This window comes from Vicugna pacos, chromosome 23, assembly GCF_048564905.1.
Source record: "Vicugna pacos chromosome 23, VicPac4, whole genome shotgun sequence".
Classification (NCBI taxonomy): Eukaryota; Metazoa; Chordata; class Mammalia; order Artiodactyla; family Camelidae; genus Vicugna; species Vicugna pacos.
In genome coordinates, this window is record NC_133009.1 from 12,048,206 (window position 1) to 12,067,839 (window position 19,634).

Genomic DNA, 19,634 nt, shown 5'->3' on the forward strand with positions numbered 1-19,634 from the left:
TGTCATTTAATTTATCCCAAAGGCCAATGGTATGAATAAGTGACTAATGCCTCCATTTCATCACAGGAGAAGGCCAGCTTCTCACACTTCATGGGCTGCTGTACCCTTTATGCAAGAGGGCCTTGGGTCAGATAACTTTTTGCTCACTAGGCAACACCCACATCTCTGCCTGGGGTGGGAACAGGAAGGAGGAAGGAGTGATGCATAGCCTCAGCCCTTACTATTTTTTTCTTTTTTATGATTTTTTTAATTGTATGTATATGAGATGATGGATGCTAAACTTACTGTGATAATCATTTCACTATATATGTAATTCAAACCATTAGGCTGCACATTTTAAACTTATTCAGGGATGTATGTCAACTATATCTCAATAAAAATGGAAAATAATAAATAAAATTAAAATATTTTCTGGATTATGTTAGAGATAAAAATATTAATCTGTGAACAAAGATTTTGTTATTTCCAAAACAATCCAATCCAAAAATGGGCAGAAGACCTAAACAAGCAATTCTCCAATGAAGACATACAAATCACCAATAGACACATGGAAAAAATGCTCAATATCGTTAATTATCAGGGAAATGCAAATCGAAACTACAATCAGATATCACCTCACACCAGTAAGAATGGCCATCATTCAAAAGTCCACAAATGCCTACACTGTTGGTGGGAATGTAGTTTAGTGCAGCCATTATGGAAAACAGTATGGAAATTCCTCAAAAGATTAAAAACAGACTTACTATATGATCCAGCAATCCCACTCCTGGGCATCTATCTAGAGGGAAATTTAATTTGAAAAGATTCATGCACCCCAGTGTTCACAGCAGCACTATTGACAACAGTCGAGACATGGAAACAACCTAAATGTCCATTAACAGATGACTGGATAAAGAAGTTGTGGTATCTATACAATGGAATATTATTCAGCCATAAAAAAGAATAAAATAATGCCATTTGCAGCAACATGGATGGACCTGGAGATCGTCATACTAAGTGAAGTAAGCCAGATGAGAAAGAAAAATACCATACATATGGTATCACTTATATGTGGAATCTTAAAAAAAAGACAAATGAACTTATTCATAGAAATAACAGAGTCACAGACATAGAAAACAAACTTATGGTTACCAGGAGGGGAAGGGGTGTTGGAGGGATATATATTGGGAGTTTAGAATTTACAGATACTATTATATATAAAGCAGATAAACAACAAGTTCATACTGTATAGCACAAGGAACTGTATTCAATATCTTATAGTAACCTACAGTGAAAAAGAATATAAAAAGGAATATATGTATGTATATGTCTGACTGAAACATTATGCTGTACACCAGAAATTGACACAACATAGTCAACTGATTATAGTTCAACAAAAATATTAAATAGCACTAACCAGGTGCCAAGCACTGAAAAAAAAAAAAAGAACCTAGCCCATAGTTATTGCTCAACAAAGCTTAGCTCGTAATAGCATCATCAGTGTCATTATTCTGGCTGATTCAAACATAAAAAACCAGGACATCCTGGTACTGCTGAGCTTCCAGACACAGAGCCCCAGGGGCCTGTGGTCAATTCTCCTCCCTTAGGTTTACCATGGTGCAAACGGCCAGCATAGACACCTTCCCAAAGCAAAGCACTGGTTCTCCTCTACGGTCAGATATTCTGCCCAGCGGACTGAGACTATTGCTAATAAACTGTTCACATTGAGAGTTTCGAGCAAGAGAGCTGTGTGAGTCTCAAGCCTGTCATCTCAGTGAAGAAAGAGCAAGGTGGCCCTGCCCAGTCTCTCCGTGTTCTCAGTGGGCTTCCCCCAAGGGGCAGCTGTGGGGTGCCGAGGGGACGCCTCTGATGACTTGGATGTAAGCTCTGGTTCTTCCACTCAGTCATTGTGTCATGTCAGGAAAGTCGGTCAGCCACTCTGAGCCTTTCTCAACCGTGCTACTATGAAGGTTAAGTGGCATAATGCGTACAATACCCTCTGCTACAAAGCATTAGAGCGATGTGGGGAATGACAATATTTCATTGTCCCTGAATCAGACCCACAAACTCCAGCACAAGTACTCATTTCCCTCAAGTCAGGCCTCACCCGTACACTCATGCTCTCCCAACCTGCCTCTCTCTCTCAGCTGGTTTCAGGGTCTCAGGGGAGCTGCTGGCTGAAGGGGCAGTGATGCACAGTCAGGTCTGAACTCCTGGAGATACAAGCCCCGGGTGCTATTTTCAACAGGGCTGGTTGTGGAAAGGTCAGCACATGACCTCATGCGAGTGCTCTCCCAGCCCCAAGCCTCGTGCTCAGCCTCTAAGCCTGGGGATTAGAAACAGCCGAGTCTCCAGGGCCACGCTGACTGTAAGGAGCAGGTCTGTGATTCAATACTGAGCGAGCAGCTGCATTTGGGGTTGCCAGAGCATCGTGGCAGCCATGCTCCTAGGGAACCAGAGACAAGATGCTGCAGGTTCAGATATCCCTGCTCAACACCACGTGCCCCATCCCAGACTCCACTGGACAGCAGTGTTGACTGTCTTTCCACCCAATGACCGTCTCAGCTGCAGCCTTCAGCATACCCCAGAAAAATGAAGATATTTTCATAACCACTTCCTATGTCTCCTCTTATTCATGGGAATAAGAGACATGCAATGGGTGCGATTCACAAGTCAGTGTTTCCAAGTACCCTATCCATAATAAAGCTGTGAATTTATGAGCAATGTGTCTTGCTGTTAATTCAACGTTTTCATCACGTTTGCTCTGGTTCTCTCATGGATAGATTTAGGAAGCTCCCTGCAAGGTTCTGAAGTAGTGGGAGGAGGGAGTGATTCCAGAGCATGTACTGCTATTACATGATGTAACGTGAAGGAATGATCAAGTGGGTCAGAACATCCTCAAATTGATGACATATTGATCAAATTCATGAATGACTTGACCCAAAGGAGGCAATAACTGTAATAACCATAATCTAGATTAAAGATCACCATCCTTAAATATGGCAAAAGCAACAAAAGGAAAAAAATCAGAAAAACTGGATTTCATCAAAATTAAAAACTTTGTGCAAAGGACACTATCAATAAAGTGCAAAGGCAATCCACAGAATGGAAGGAAATATTTGCAAATCATGTAGATGACAGTCAAATAATCAAAAATAAATCTAAAACTGTAACTTGGTCAGAGCTGTATCCAAGCATGCCGGGGCATAAAGGCCGGAATTCATTTACTGCAAGGCTGCAAGGGCCACTCAGAGGAGAGTGGTACAGGGAACTAATAATGGTGCTTCCCAGGGTTAAGAACTCCAAGTAGCCAGGGAACAGTGGCCCTCCTTAAGTGTCAAAAAGTTGTACCCCAGGAGGGAAGGGCCCGCCTGCTGGTAGTCATGGAGTTGGATCCAAAAAACCAATTGCAAAAGCAAAGAATGGTAGAAATGTGGTTTCTCCAAATGTAGATGCTTGCCAAGCATAAGCGATGTCTAGGAACTTTGGGTAGGGTGAGATTGTGTGAGAAAACAGGAAAGGGAACTCAAAAGAATCCAAGTCAGGGTTTAAGGAAAGAAACTGGAATTAAAAAAAAATTTTTTAAAGCAAGTCAAATGAAAGTGTTCTATTTACTGGCCAACTTGATGTGATCCTGTTCTGTCCTGTTGCCAGAGTTTAGCACAGGTGGGAGGGGGGGCATTTTGCTCACACTGGAGCAAAGTACAAGAGCTTCTAAATGTCACTGTGGGAAACATGGAAAAAGGAACATCGGCGCTTTGGAAGAGAAAAAGATCCACAGCTCAGGAGGGTGGCGGTCACAACTGGGGAGCCACGTGGTTAAGTGACAGGAAGGTGGAACCAGGGAAGGACAATGGATACTGCCGGGTGGAAGCAGAGGGCATCTATAGTCACTCCTGAGTGAACATGAGACATCATTAATGCCTCTTAAACCAAAAGCCAGGCTCCAACGATCTTGCTGGAAAGGGATAGAGAAAGGAATCGTCATTTTGTTCCTACTTCTGTGACTCTGTCTCATGACTGTATCCCCATATTGGTGCAGCCAAGGACAATGGGGAGACACATTTGGATAAATGTCAAATCATGGACTTGGATCTAAGAAGCCACCTGGAAAAGCAGGAGATGGTAGAAACCCAGTTCAGAGTTGAACCTATGGAATAACTTAGGACTTCTAGCTGGGTGCCAGTGAATTTTAATTGACAGTATGATGTAACAGTCAAAAAACACAAATTTGAATTAAGAGCAGACTAGAGAGATGTGTAGATGTGGTGAGGAGTGATGGAAAGTGCTTAAATCTTGGAGGATTGGGGTCTGGGGAGACGTACATCCTTTTCACCCTCTGCCACTAGCAAGTTGAACCACCTCCTCTCTCCGGGCCTCACCTTTTCATGGACACGATGATGCTGTTAGGACAGATAGTCTCTTAAGACCCCTTCTAGTTCTGATGCTCTTTCAATCGATAAATGTGGTTTCAAAATGAGGAAGGCAATGGTCCTGCTCAGTTCCGCTCTCATCAAACCTCAGGCAGACGACGGAGCTTAGTTCTGGGCCCCTCATAAGAGAGGCACAAAAAAGGGGAGACCATCATTACCTAGAAGGAGAAAGTTCTGAGAACCACATAGGAGTTGGTTTTTTCCATCTTGAAGAGATGAAGCCTCAAGGCAGACAGAATAGTTCTCAAATATTTAAAGCATTGTTGTGTAAGAGAGAAACTAGATTTCTCCCACAAAGTCCCCAGAGTGAAGAGCCAGGAACATGAGGCAGAGTCCACAGGGAGGGAATTCTAGTTTTCTGTAAGAGGGCAATTCTCACCCTTGAGCTTACTTGGAAGTGGACTAGCCCCACCCTGGAGGCAAACTTCAGGCAAGAGATTCAAGGATCTACCCAGTAGGTGACCTCGATGACAATTTAGGTCCTTCTCAATCCCCAAATTCTGTAGGTACCGAGATAATTGGAGATCTGGTCAATTATCATAGAACACGAACGGCTGATTATCCACACATCTTCATTTCCAAGTGGTTCACACACACAGTAGGGGGTTAATAAATTTGGGTGGAAGGGGGAGACAGAGAGAGCCAACGATCTAAAGCCTTCATCACACATTCCACCGTGTGCTCAGAAAGATCGGTGCTCAGAAACTCGCCTCCTGTCTACTCCTTCAGGTGCTGGATTCCAGCCAAGGCCTCCAGTGCAGCCGGTGAGCGTAGCTCAGTATAATTAAACACCTGAGTTTCCCTGGAGGGATGTAATCAAAATGACAACCCAGGGAGAACCTGTGGCTTCTGCCTCTTCCCCTGCCTTCCTGTTTGCTTCCTGGCAAGGCTGGGGCTGACGGGTAGTACCGTGGCCAGAGAGTCCCCCTGGCTTTGTGCTGTCCCCGCAGAGCTGCAGTAAGTCCGCTGTTTTCTGTGAAGCTGTGCACCGGTGCCTTGCTTTGTAGGCATCCTTTACTGTTTACTGTTGTTTTTCCAATGCATGCGTTCTGCTTCCCTCATACCTAACCCAGGGAGCTCTAGGAAGGGGGCCTGGCCCTCAGTGCTGCCAGCTATGGTCAGAGGAGGGACCCCTTCCCTGCTCTAGCTTCAACACCCCTGTTCCCGCCCAGCCCAGCCCCTCTTCCCCACCCCAGGAGGAAGAGAGGCTTTCCCTAAGCAGGGCGGGCCCTACAAGCAGGGAGCCCGCAGCTCTGCAGAACCCACTGGGATTTTTTCTCAGCCTCCTGCTCTTTCATTTTGTTCTTCCTACCAAGACCTCTCTCTCTGCCAAGCTTTCTTGCAGTGACAGTGGGGTTTTATCAACATGTAGCTATGATTCGGAGCCAGACCTCTGGCTGATGAGAGCTAAAATGATTCTCACTCACACAGGCACAGAGGACCACAATGGGGAAAAGTGAAAATGGAAGCATTTTTCAAGTCTGCAAAGTCACTATCAGGTGAGGATGCACGGAGTTGGCCCCGACAGCTCCTCATTCGGCAGCATCCTCACCAGATTTTTGTCTTGATGTTCAGTTTCACAAACAAACCCTTATCGAGCTCTTCTGCAGGCAAAGCACTGTGCTGCCCCTGTTCCATTAGCGCCTTAGCACACACCACCTCCTCCTCTAAACCCCCCTCCCCCGACAATGCCCACCGAGGTCCCTCGCTGAACTGCTGGGCAAACGTGCAGACCAAGGGCGCTGGGAGAGGGGCCTAATCATCAACTCACCCACCATCTGTGACTCCACGCTGGGCACCAGACAGAAATAAACATACTGAAACGGAAGATCTTTACATTCATTTGCGGCATTGAATTTGCATCATCCCCATTTACCAATGAAGAAACAGGCTCAGGAATTAAGTAGCTTGTTCACTGGACTATTAAGTAGTGGAGCCAGGATTTGTACCCACGCTTCTCTCTCTTGGTCCCACGGATTCCCTCTGTTATAATGATTTTAAAATCATGTTTCTGACCTAATGACATTTGCATGTGTGGCCTGACTAGTTTTGATGGCAGTGAAGAGAGCTTTCAGAAACCACCTTCATTACCGAGTCAGTCCCTTCTCTAGGAGCATCAATTCAAAAGGAGGCCATCCAGAAGAAGGGGGAAGCCTTTGATGGAAACGAGCCGACCAATTGTGTGGCTGTGGCCTCTTTAGTCTAACAAACTGAGTCATATAATCCAGAAATCACTAGCAGTATCTTTCAAGCAAAAAAAAAAAAAAAAAAAAAGTCTGCATCCCAGGGATTTTTTCTAAATGACAGACTAAAGGATTGAGACCGGTTCCAAAAACTCGGCAGACAAGCCTTACTGCAACTTGCTGCAGTCCCGGTCCCCTGGCAGGTGATGGACTGTCGGAGGGGATCCCCCAGCACTGGCCTACTGCAGGAAGGCGTCTGAGATGCTGGTAAGCCAGGAGGCACAGAGCGGGCACTCAGCCCTCTGAGATCAGCACATCCGTCCATCCACCCACCCATCCGTCTTGCTCCCTTCCTTTCTGCTGTCCCATTTGGCAGGAAGGGGTGGTGCTGCTTTCCCTGGAGCCTCTGCTCCAGGGCCACCCCCATGGGGTGGCAGTGCAGACTGGTGGACAGACAACGGTTGAGGTTGGAGATCGGGGTTTGAATTCTGACTCCACCCGTAAGATAAGGTTGACCCAGGAGAAAGGAATTGAACTCTCTGAGCTTCGGTTTCCTCACCTGTAATACTGGGATAAAAACACCTGTGACACAGCAGTGTTAGAGTTAATGAAGAATGTGTATCAGGCGCCCTACACGCAGCATATGCCCACTAGCTTATCATTATTAGTACTGTTCGTGCTTCTCCATCTGTATGTCACACAAGTCCTACCCATTACCCACTGGCCAAGTAAAATCTCTTTAATATGTCGGGCTGCACCCCACAGGCCTCCAAGGCCTTTACTTGCCCAGCTTCAAGACCAAAGAAAGAGCCCAGTCAGCGACAGACACACATCACTGGTTTCATGGCTAGAGGGATCTTACATGCCTGAAGCAAGGTCTTGGAGCGACACCTCATTGCTTGCGGTGAACTGGACAGACAGGAGGACTTGGAGGCAGTCTTAGCTCCCGGGGAGAGGGGAGTGTACCAGTCATAGGGGGAACTGACATCTGGTTGGCTCATCAGTTACCCGGAAACCAGCCAAGGGGCATGCCCCTCTCTGCCCCTCTGATAAGTAAACATGGTGGCTAAAGTTAGACCAATCACTACCTGGGGCCTGGGACAAGCATGTAGGAAGGTCAGTCAGGGGAGCAGGGTGTAGGTGAGGCAGGAGCTGGTGGAGCAGGGGATGGACAGAGAGAAGAGAACAGCCACCTGACAAATGTCACTCTCACCTGCACTTTACAGAAATGATCACAGTCTTCCCAGGAGTCTGAAAGCACCTGCTACCTATTCCATGAACATCCCCAGCTTTCCAGCTTCACATGGTTTCTCCTGTTTGCACTTGTATTTCCCAAACCAGATTGTAAGCAAATTGAGGAAGGGATGATGTCTTATTTTCTCCTCCCTTCCTGCATTTATTTAATATTTACTGAGCCCACCGTGGAGCAGCTAATGGCTCAGTCCCTGACCTAAGGCTCAGTCCCTGACTTGAAGTCCAACTGGGGAGGTATACTTGGCCCAGAGCTCTTCCCAAATAAATAGGGTATGCACTCCCTGACCTCCTCCTTGACCCCTACCTGGATGAGGGGTTCCTGTACCTGTTCCCATAACAACCTGCCCTTTCCTTGGTAGAGACTCATCGCCTTCACAGCCATTTCTTATTGACTCATCTGGCTCCCCGAGCAGACCTTCAGCAATGTGTGGGCAGAGCTACGCCTCTCTCATTCAATGCTCCATCCTCAGTACTCACAAGGCCTGGCACATGGCAGACACAACAAATGTTTGTTAAATAAAGAAAGAGGTACTCGGATAAACCTGATGGATTGAGGCTTCGGGGAACTGGCAGGTAAATCAAACGTTTGTCTTCTCAGGGCCCATACTTACTGATGTATTTTTTTAGAAAACATTTCCCTGATGGGCTTTCCTCCTCTCTCTTTTCCTCCTCTCAGTTTTAAAGGAGGAAAGGAACATTATTTTCTCCTCTGTGTGATTTCTCTCTGGCTGGCTGTCGTTGTCAGCCCAGCAGTGGAGAGCCACAATAAAGGCTTGATAAAAAGCAGCTGAGGAGGTGGGAAACTGGATTAATCAAGTTCCTTTGCTGAAAACAGAATCGAGGTAAACCACTCTTCAGCCACCTTCACAAGCTCTGAGGACGTCCCACAAGGGGACCAGCTGCTACAGTCTGCTGGCGTAACCTGTGATCCGTGGCTACCAGGACCAGCTGCTCCCATGGTGATCTGGAAATGTGGGCAAAGCACTGAGCTGGGAGTGGTGACAGGGGCTTGAGTCCAGCTTTGCTTCCAACTAGCTGTGTGACCTTTGGCAAGTGACTCCACAATTTCCTTATCCCCCAAAATGGAGAGAATGCTACCTGTGCCGCGGAGTATTGAGAGTTTCAGAGGAGATGATAGATATGGAAACAAAATAGAAATAAGACTTGATGACTGCAACACCGCCACATGATGGCTCCCACTTGGATGGAAATTACGTTTTTAAAGAGAAAGAAAAGAATTTTACCAATGACATGGGTATCTACAAGGTCAGAGACAATATCGCTCATCCAGGTGGCTTCCCACTGGCAGAGCTTCCCTAACACCTAAGACTCTTGCTGTAACTCTTCTGCCTGGTGCAGTAATCCAGCCACGTACAAGGATCATGTCTTCCCACAACACACATCATCAGATATTTTATCACCATCATTATCATTTAGAACAATAGGCAAGGCTTCCAGGGGAAGCAACTTCTACATCCGTCTTTTCTCCTCCAACTTTTCCCTGCTCCCCAACACCACACACACTGAAGAGAACACCCCACACAAACACACCCCAAATAATCAGCAAGAGAAGCAACAAAACAGAGTGAAACTTTGATGTCAGAGTGAAACTTCAAAGCCCAGCTCAGTCACCTCTTAAACTGTGACCGCAGATAATTTAGTTTGTTTTTATAAACTTCATTTTTCTCTTATCTGCAAGGCATGAATAACAAAGCCTATCTATTGGGTTGTTGAGTAAAGAGAAGCTCCCAGTGTGACATTGGCACGTCGTGGTGCTCTGTGTCTGAGTGTTTCTAGTCCCTTCTCCTCCAGGGAGAGCACTCTCACTCCACGGGGTATCATTTCCCACCCAAGGAAGATCCTGCCAGTCAGGCTGGGATAGTGATGCCTCCTGACCACACAAATGACTTTCTCCTCCTTTAAGAGCTTCCTCTAACTTGCTCTGCAGTCAGGCCAAGTTTTGTTTTTTTTTTTTTAAAGAAGCTTTGTATCTAGGGAACCTTGCATCCAGATACATACTTTATGGGCTGTACATTAAACACTGCAATTCACCTGATATTTTATGCAAGTTCAAATTTGAGTAAAGTGGAGCACACCCAAAGGACTAACCAAAGATTGAGAAGCATCATCGTTTGATGAGCTCTAGAAATGAGCTGCAAGAAAGGGAAGAGAGAGCCAGGGAATGAACTACCATGGTTTGAACACCCCAGGTGTGAAGCACTGAGCTTGGTACACTGCATCATTTTATTTTTTCCAACCTCAAAATGTGATCAAGGAGGGCCTGATATCTCCAAGGTCAAAGGAACTTGACCAAAGGAGGAAACTTCCAAGGTCAAAGTATCAATCAAGAGTTGAGTTCTAAAGAACTGGCTGGCTCTAAAGCCTGCAGTCTTTCCCACATTCCAAAAGCACGTACCCAGGTACAAGGGGGACACACAGGTCCTGCTCTCTGGAAGGCTAGACTCTCACTGGAGCTAGACAAAACACATTTAAGGCAAGAAGATAACTATGAAGTTATAAGAATGGTTACAGAGCAGTGTAATTCTAAGTGCAAGTAAGGAAACCCAAAACACAAAACCCAGGGTCCATCAACCTTATCAGTATGAAGACAGTGAAAGGTTGAGAAGCAGGAGGGAGGAATCAGAGATAGTCTCCTGGATGAGAGGAGGCAGGGATGCAGAAGACATAAAGTAGCCTGAGGCTGTGTTACAGATGGGGATATCTACCTGAAATGCACAGTGGCAGACAGAACTTAAAAAAAGCAGGTTCTAGAGAAAAATAAGCCAATTTTCTAACTACAAAAAAAAATACTAAGAATAAATGAGAAATGAATAGTTATTTCTGCCATAGCATTCTGGACACTGCCCCATTTCCCAAAAAAACATAAACCAAAAATGAAATGAAACATCATTCCCACACTCCTGAGAAGGGAGCAGCAATGATTATTTTCTTTTTCCTAAGAACTGGAAGGAAAAAAATCAACAGGGAAGAGCAAGAAACCACCGCTGTTATTAATACCACCACAACCCCAATACCTGAATGTAAGATTGTCAAAGAGCTATCACACATCATTATCTCATTTAGTTCTCACTTCAACTAAGTGAGACTGTCAGGTATCAGGAGAGCTTCTCGCCCCTAGTCCACAGAAATTAAAGGATATAACCTAAGGCACAAAGCAGATCTAGGACTCGAACCAAAATATTTTAACCAGCAATTCAAGGATGATGCTCCAACAGGGTCTGCCTGTCATGTTTCCTGGTATCAATCGAGGGGGGATGAGAAGGAGGAAAGCTGGGGCAGACACAGCTGCTCATCCCTCACTAACTGTTCAGCTTGTCTATATTACTGTATTTCCACCTGTATACACAACCACCCAGAGTAAGACTACATTTCCCAGCCTCCTTTGCAGCTAGACTTGTGGCCAGGTTACCAAGTCCCCAGCCAATGTGTTATGAACAAAGGCAGTACACACGACTTCTGGCCCTCTTCTCAACAGGAAAGAGTTCAGCCAGCCTTCTCCTTCCCATTTTCTAGAAAAAGAACATATGGCTAAAGCTGGAACAGCCATATGGGATCCCAATGTGGAAGTCATGTATTTAAGCCAGTAGAGAAACATGGTTTCTGATGACTACAGAGCAGCCAGCCCAGCGCTAAGCTTTTAGGAACCATATGCCCTGTTGAGGCTACTGTTACTGAGTCTCTGTCCAGCAACGGGGCCTGTATTCTAATAAAGCAGCTTTGTCAATAGCACTGAAGACCGCTTCCCAAACTCCAGAGCCTTCCCAGTTGTTCAGATTCAACCACAAACATTTATTAAGAGCCTGCTGTGGGTTTGAAGTCTCCTAAAAGAATTTTACAGCCTCCAAGGAGATGTGTGCCCAGTCAGTTTTGAAAAACCAGTCTACTAGCACAGAATGCAGAAGGGAATATGCAGGAAAGGTGAATGAAAAGAAATAGGAACATTGAAATAAAATCATGAAGGAGCCAGAGAAAAGTCCATGTTTGCTTGCAGATAACAAGCTAAGCTGGAAGGGGGCCACAAAGCACACTGCACGGGTGAGGTGGCACGGTCAAACGTGCAGGGTACAGGTTACGAGTGACCCGTCCCCCCAGGAAAGAACGTGGTATAAGGAATCCCTAGGGTTGAGCCCAGTGACTCGCTTGGAGCTCCCAGCCCCCACCCCGGGGGGAGGTGCACCGAAGCATTGATCAGGATGAGATCCGGCCCAGCCAGAGAACTGGAAGGAGGGGCTGCTGTGGATTAAATAGATGCTCACAACGGTCCTGGCCTTCTGGTTTTAAGCAGCTGAGGTGGAGGAGGATGAGGTAAAAAAGACATGAATTCAAAGAGACAGGTGTTGTGAAAGGCTGAAGTAGAAAACCCAATGTTCAGCTTGGGGTGTAGAGAGTCTGGAGGAGGATGACAAAGTCTAGACCCCCTGCCATTATCGAGAGAAAGTGAATGTGGCTTAATTGTAATGACAGGAGGACAGCAATGACATTATGAGGAGAGAATCAGAAAAGCGCAAAGCCCATATTAAGAAAATGGAAACTGTCGCTTTACCATTCAATTCTCCCTGGAGACTCCCCAAGACAGGGTCATGTCCCTAATCTGAGACAGAGACCCCCCCACCAGGTAAAGGGACTCTCTCCCCACTTCCAGCAACACTTTCCCCCGTGGGGTCCCTCGGAGGTCCGGGCAAGGCTCAGCCCCCAGTGAAGGCTCCACCTCCAGGCCTCAGTCACTAGCTGGTGGGCGACAGGGCCTGTCCCCGTCCTACCCCTAGGCCCCACCACCAGCAGACCTCTGACTACCTGAGAACGTGGCCCCCAGCGATAGTCTCTGAATCCTCAGAGGTCTCTGGAGGAAGGCGCTCTGTATGCACCTGTTGAACGCAGACATACTCTCCCAGGTGTCACACTGAGGGCCAGAGTGGCCCTGGGCTTCTCTCAGCATCACCACCACACAGGAGAACCAGACGGACAGAAGAGGGAGCCGACCCTGCAGGAGACCACCAAAGACCACCCAAGGAGGGCGGGGGATCAGGGCAGGACTCACTTGCCCCTGGCCTGAGTCAAGACCCCAGAACAGAAGCCAGACATAAAACCAAGCAGTTAGAGACACCGAAGATCCCCTACGTCCACAACTAATCACAAATGCTCATTTCAGCCAGCAGTCTTCACCTCTTCTTGTTTCAGTTTTTTTCATCAGAACTGAGAAAGGTAGTTTTGAGATTTGCAGACACCAATATATACAAAATAGATAAATAATAAGTTCATACTGTATAGCACAGGGAATTATATTCAATATCTTGTAGTAACTTACTGTGAAAAAGAATATGAAAATGAACGTATGTATGTTCATGTAGGACTGAAGCAGTGTGCTGTACACCAGAAATTGACACATTGTAAACTGTACTTCAATAAAAAAGTGTGTATATACATACATATATATATATATATATATATACACACACACACACAAAGAACAGACAAAGGCGGGCAAACTTGAAAATACTTAGTTTTCCTGCTTCCTGGCATTCTCTAGGGAATTAGCCAAGTTATAATAAGATATTCAGTGACCAAGAATAGAGAGGAGAAGCAACAGAAGGCTTCTGGATAATCAATATTATGGTGAAAACACTGCAACAGAATAGCCAAGAAATACTTTTACCAATATATGTAAAATCCAATGCAAAGAGGGATTAAAGAAAAAAAAAACCACACTGTAAACAGTACTTCAAAGCCCGCTGGCTTTGTGACTTCTGCACTCCTTGAGGAACGCTGGCCTGACGGCGGGGGTGCCCGGGGAGGAAGGGGCATTGACCCCTTGGCATAAACTCAGGCTGTGGTCAAAGCTCCCTGTCACCAGAGATCCCAATTCTAGGGTCATCCAATCCCGTGAGCCATGTAGTCAGGGCGTCAAGCACGCACACGGGCACACACAGGCAAAGCAAGGTAAGAGAGAACCCCGTAAATCTAACAAGACATCAGCAGCTGTCCTGAACAAAGGTTGTTCGGAACGTGAGTTTACAAGGATAATTACCACCGCATTACACGGTGCAACAACTTGGCTGTTAGCACAGGAAGCTGTCAGACGTGTCACATAGAAGGGGGAACAGCTGTAACTGTAAGTGACAGGTTGCCAAAAAAAAAAAAAAATGGTTGGTTTCCGAAGCACCTGGTCCCTTGAGTCTGTACCATAAACTTGTTCTTAAATTAAAACAACAACAACAGGCGAGCATACAAAAACTTTCCACTGCAGAAATTGCCAGCTTGTTAAAGTTTGTGGAAAGAATTTTCCAAGTGTGAGTGTATCAGTGAGGAGAGGCTGATGGAATCCGTGATCTCAGGTGAAGCCACTGCAGGTGGGTACCGTGGGGAGAGCCGGGCATTTAATTTCAGAGTCCTGGACACGAATCCTATCCCTCCTTCTTACCAGCCCTGCATTCTCGGGAAAGGACTTAACGTCTCTGAATTTCCATTTCCCTGTAAGATGGAGATAATAACCCCTAAGGCACAGAGCTGTTGCAGATAGTAGAAACTGTGCACTGTGCGCAGAGCTCTTAGCACAGCCCTTGGCAAATAACAAGTGTTCAGAAAACTGTTCAGCAGACTTGCCGACCAAAGCATCATAGCTGGCTGCATAACGCAGGGTGATCACCTCGGTATTATACTATTTAAAAGAGAAATGGAAACATCACAAAGCTTTGGAAAGGTGGGGAAAGAAAAGAGGTGATAATTGTTTGGGTTTTCCTTGGAGACTATACCTGGGAAATTCTGCTCTCTGTAGAGAATGGTTTAAAAAAAAAACAAACTTGCTTATACTTATACGCCACCAGGGCTGTTTTCTTTTTTCTTTTCTTCCAGATAAAAAGTTGCAAGGAAGTCTCATACTCAAAAGCCTTCAGGGAGCTCATGAAATGGAGCCCATTTGCTAACTGACCACTCTTGGCAAATTTTCTGTAATGCATATAATGGGATATTTTGATTGACAGAGTGTCTCATTTCCCTCTAAGAGACAGAAATCGTGCCCTGAGTATGGGGCATCTGGTTGTTTACTGGTGCCCCAGGGCTCTGAAAATGCCATGAGCACTGCCTAGAAAACTGCAGATGTTAAGGCTGAAATCGTTCTAGAAGAGCAAAGGTCTTAAATCCTGTTACATGACATGAGAAAGCACCTCAAGTTCTAATTAAGCTAAAGCAATTAACCACCCACAGATACTTAATTCTGCTTCCCAGGGTCAGGCAATCATCTCTATTAAAACTCATTTTAAAGAAAGGAGCAGACCCAAAAGCTCCACCACACACACTTTCCACAAATCAATTACGCCTTAGACACATTCAGTAAACACTCAGAGGCAAGCTTTTACGAAAATACTGCATCAGACACAATCAGGTGGTTGCCGAAAAAGGAGGAGGCAAGCAGCGAACAGGAAAATCGGTGGTGACAAAACCCACTTGCAGAGGAGGACGCCGGATCCTGGACAGATGGGACAAAGCAAGACAAACTGAAGCCTCAGTTTCCCTGGTCTCAGAATCCCCTCGCTGGTGTAACAATCAATGTGTCAACTCCACCCTGAAGGAGCACGTCAAGCCGAACTGCTTCTGCCCGCTGGGAGCAGAGCCCAGCTTCACCGCGTGTGCCCAGACTACTGTCCAGGCCGATGCTTCAACAGGACTGTCCTCTCCCATGTCACAGTGTGTCATTAAGGCACCAACAGGGTGCATTTGGCAGGTTCTCGATGAGTCCAGTCCATTCAAGCTCATGTGCTTCCCCGAGCCCAGTGAGGCCTAGTCCTCCCTAGGGCTCCCTTTAGTGAAGGGAGTTCATTGTTGTTCCCAGACCTGGCAACAGCAACAGCTACACAATAATCAGTGCTAAGTGCTTGAAATTTAAGTAGGCATCCCTGTGCCCTCAGGCAATGGGCTCCAAGGATCCCCCACAGATACCAAGGTCCACAGTGCTTAAGTCCTTTATATAAATTGGCAAAGCATTTGCATATAACCTACAGCACATCCTCCAATACAGTTAAGTGATCTTTAGATTACTTATAATACCTAATACAATGTAAGTAGTATGTAAATAGTTGTAAATACTATGTAAATACTATAAATAGTAGCTGGCATGCAGCAAATGCAAATTTTTGGAACTTTCTGGAATTTTTTTAAAAAATATTTTCAATCCATGGTTGGCTGAATCCAAAAATATAGAATTCATGAATACAGAGGGCCAACTGTACCTTCCTCAAAAACTAGGGTTGTCTCTGTTTTTCAGTCAAGTTAATCCAAAACCCCATTACTTCTCAACTGAACAAGAGCCCTTTTTTTTTAACCTGTGGGTTTTCTGGGGTGGAGGGGGGACTTGAAAAACCTCTCAGTCACCAAGCAGACATCAGAAATGTTGATCTAGGTCAGGACTGCCCAAAAGTAAGAAGATTTAAAATCTTCCTGGGAACCACATTAAAAAAGCAAAAGGAAACATAACAGTTGTAATAGAATATTTTACTTAACCCACAATATCAAAAATATTACTATTTCTAAACATAATCAATATAAAAGATTATTCATGAGATATTTCAGACTTTGTTTTCATGCATTCTTTTTCTGGTACCATATTGGACTGTGCAGGTCTAGAGCTATGTCTAAACTGACACAAAGGCTTCCACGATTCACTCTTCAGTGAGCAAGCAGTTTACCAAGTTGTATGTATAGCATCACCTCCTCTTAACTTCATAAAAATCTGTATCTATATATTCAGATATGGAAAGAAAACAATCTGTAAGGGAAACACCAAAAAGCAATAGTAGTTATCTCCCTAAGAAGTGGAATTACAGTTGGTCTTCATTTTCTACTTTGTGCTCTTTTGTATTTTCTAAATTTCTCTGCAGTAAATATGTACCACTTCAATTACCAGGAAAACTATGAAACTAGTCTTTTAAAAAAAATCTCTCCCTTGTTTTAAGCTATAACACACCTGATCCTGCCTGCACTGTAGTCATTGCCCTATTTCCAGCTAATAGAAAGGATGGACAAACATGATGCCGCCTGCCCCTTACCCCAGCCCCAGCCCGCGTCATACTTACAGCCAATCATCATGATGGCCACGGCAAAGATCTTCTCGATGTCCGTGGATGGAGCGATGTTCCCAAAGCCCACGCTGGTGAGGCTGGTCATGGTGAAATACAACGAGGAGATGTAGACGGAATTCTTGCTGGGACCACCTTCCCACTTCCCTGAGCCGGACCCATTAAACTGGTAAGGGGTGCCAATGTCCATCGCCAGCTGGTAGAGCCAGCTGTTGTTGCGGATGGTCTTGGTGTCCTCATCAAAGATCTCATAGTCCCCGATGCTGTACCAAATGCAGGCCATCCAGTGAGCAGCCAGCCCGAACACACACACCAGCAGGACCAGCACGGCAGCTCCGTATTCGATGTAGTGGTCCAGCTTCCGGGCCACCCGCCCCAGACGGAGCAGCCGGACAACTTTCAGAGAGCTGAACAGACTGCTGATGCCCTGGGAGAAGAGGAGCTCAGGGTCAGGGCCAAGAACCGAAGATACTGATGACGCCTTCCCTCCACCCACCCTGGCTGCCTCCTTCGGCACCATGTATTCCACGAGATGCAATATTATGCAACTCTTTAAAATTTGTTTCAAAATAAGTCATGATATAGAGAAATGCTCATATATATTTGTATCCTTATGCACAACATAATTAGAATTTTATTCCAAGGTGTATGGAAGGGAGATTTTCATTGGCTTTTTCCTACTACCTTTAAAAAGCAAGTAAGACAGACAAAATTTGAATTCTAATTGTATTGCATATAAGCATACAAGTATATATGAGCATTTTTCCATATCACTACTCATTTTAAGACAATATTAACAGTTGTGTAATATTTCATATTAAGTAATATGAAATATCTTAAGAGTTGCACATTTATTTCATATTGCATATTTCATTCTTATTATACTGTGCATAAACATACAAATATTTCTGTGTTGAAAAAGGGTCAGGAAACACACATGGAAAGGCATGTAAAACATGAACAGTGATCATTGCTCCATTGCCAAGTTATGGAATTGCAGGCAATTTTTTGTTATATTTGTATATAGTCTTGTTACACTTACATAGATTTACTTAATTTCTATAATTAAAGTTGTTACCTTTATAATTAGAAAAAACAGGTTTAAAAAAGTTTTTTTAAGCTAAAAATAGATTAAAGAAATAGATGAGGAAAATAAAGAACTGAGATTCTGTTTTCTCAGGAAAGTTACCAATGTTTGGAAGGCTACATCACTTCTGTCAGGCCAGGGATTGTACAATCAGACACCATGTGCTTAATCACAATCAGTCAAGGAATCTCAGAGCTAGAAGCTCTGGTTTTACCTGGTCAAGCCTCCTCTCTGCCTGTCCTACCAGGCCAGGTCCAAATAGTAGTTCTCTAGGGAGCAACACTGTAGGAGGGGCAGGGAGGCCAGTCTAGACATCTGGAAAATGGGGTCTGACACTCAGGTAAGCCACTAACTAGCTATGTGAATTTGGCCAATTCAGTTATTCTCAGTTTCCTTGCCCAGACAATGCGGGAGGTGGACTGGAGGATCTCCACGTCTTCTCCAACACTAATGCCCTCTGAAACGCAGTGCAGAAGCTGTACCATTCAAGACCTCAAACCTCCTGTTTCAAAGTGACTTCAGGTGTAAGGAAAGGAGCTTTCCATTAACTTTTCCTCCTTCCATTTAAAAGCAAATCAACAGGAAAATACAGAGACATTTCTTTGAATCAAGACTTCTCTCGGTGTCCCTTTCATAGCAAAAATCCAACAGCAGGATGATGCCCTTCACCAGGCAGAATGAACGGCTTCTCACTTAATTCTAAACACTGGTCTCTTTCCAGGTCACCACTATGCTCTCTTGTCCCCAGTACACTTAATGTCAGCCCCCAAGGGTCCATTATGTCACAGACAGAAGGCAAACGTGCAAATGCTTTCTGATGAGTCTGTGTCAGACTCGCCAAGGCTGCTTCCCCGTCCTGGGCGCACAGCTAACCACACACCCCAGCCTCTCTCCATCTGGGTGGGTCTCTGGACCTAGTTCTGGCCAATGGAATGTGAGCTGAAATGAGTGTCACTTCCAAGCCGAGGTAGTTAAAAGTAAATGTGCTTTTGTCCAACTATTGAAGGTGGAAGATGTACAGCACGGAAGGGGCCTGGGTCCCTGAAAAGTTACACAGTATTCCTTCCCCTCCTCCGAAATCAGCTTCAACCCTACTGTGATGTCAATGAAGACAGAAATCTCTGAAATAAGCCACTGACATTTTGGGGGATATTTGTGACAATAGCTATCATTAGCCTTCCATGACAAATGAACACACAAACCATATAAAACATGTCAATAAAATATGAGCCTTGTCAATAAATTATTTCATTAAGGTTAGGGTGAAGGAAGTGGGATTTGTTGCCTGTTTAAAAAAAAAACAAGTGACAGTTTTGTAGCCATAAACCTTACAACAGAAATAATCATTTCTGGCCCAGCATACACCAGCAAACAGATAATAATGGATTTTTCTAGGCCAGAGGACATCTCCAGGGTCAGTTCATCCAAACTGTTGACTCTGCCAAAGGTTACCTTTGGCATGTCCAGTATTCATGCCCTGGGTCCCTGCTTCCCTCCATGTGCTTTTCTTAAAAATCTGTCATGAGAAAAGGCTGAACAAAATGTCCCACGTTAAGAGGCAAAAGACTGAAGGGGGTAAATGGATATCCTCTCTCCGTAGGGCATTCGC

The 19,634-nt window shown here is 45.0% G+C and overlaps 1 protein-coding gene across 1 annotated transcript in view; it reads right to left on the bottom strand.

Annotated features, from left to right (window-relative positions):
* KCNH1 (potassium voltage-gated channel subfamily H member 1) overlaps positions 1-19,634 on the bottom strand; it is a 329,150-nt gene that overhangs the window by 177,001 nt on the left and 132,515 nt on the right. Inside the window, exon 9 of the mRNA XM_072948224.1 lies at positions 16,936-17,365. Coding sequence (XP_072804325.1) covers positions 16,936-17,365 — 430 coding nt within the window. The remainder of the gene's footprint in view (positions 1-16,935; positions 17,366-19,634) is intronic.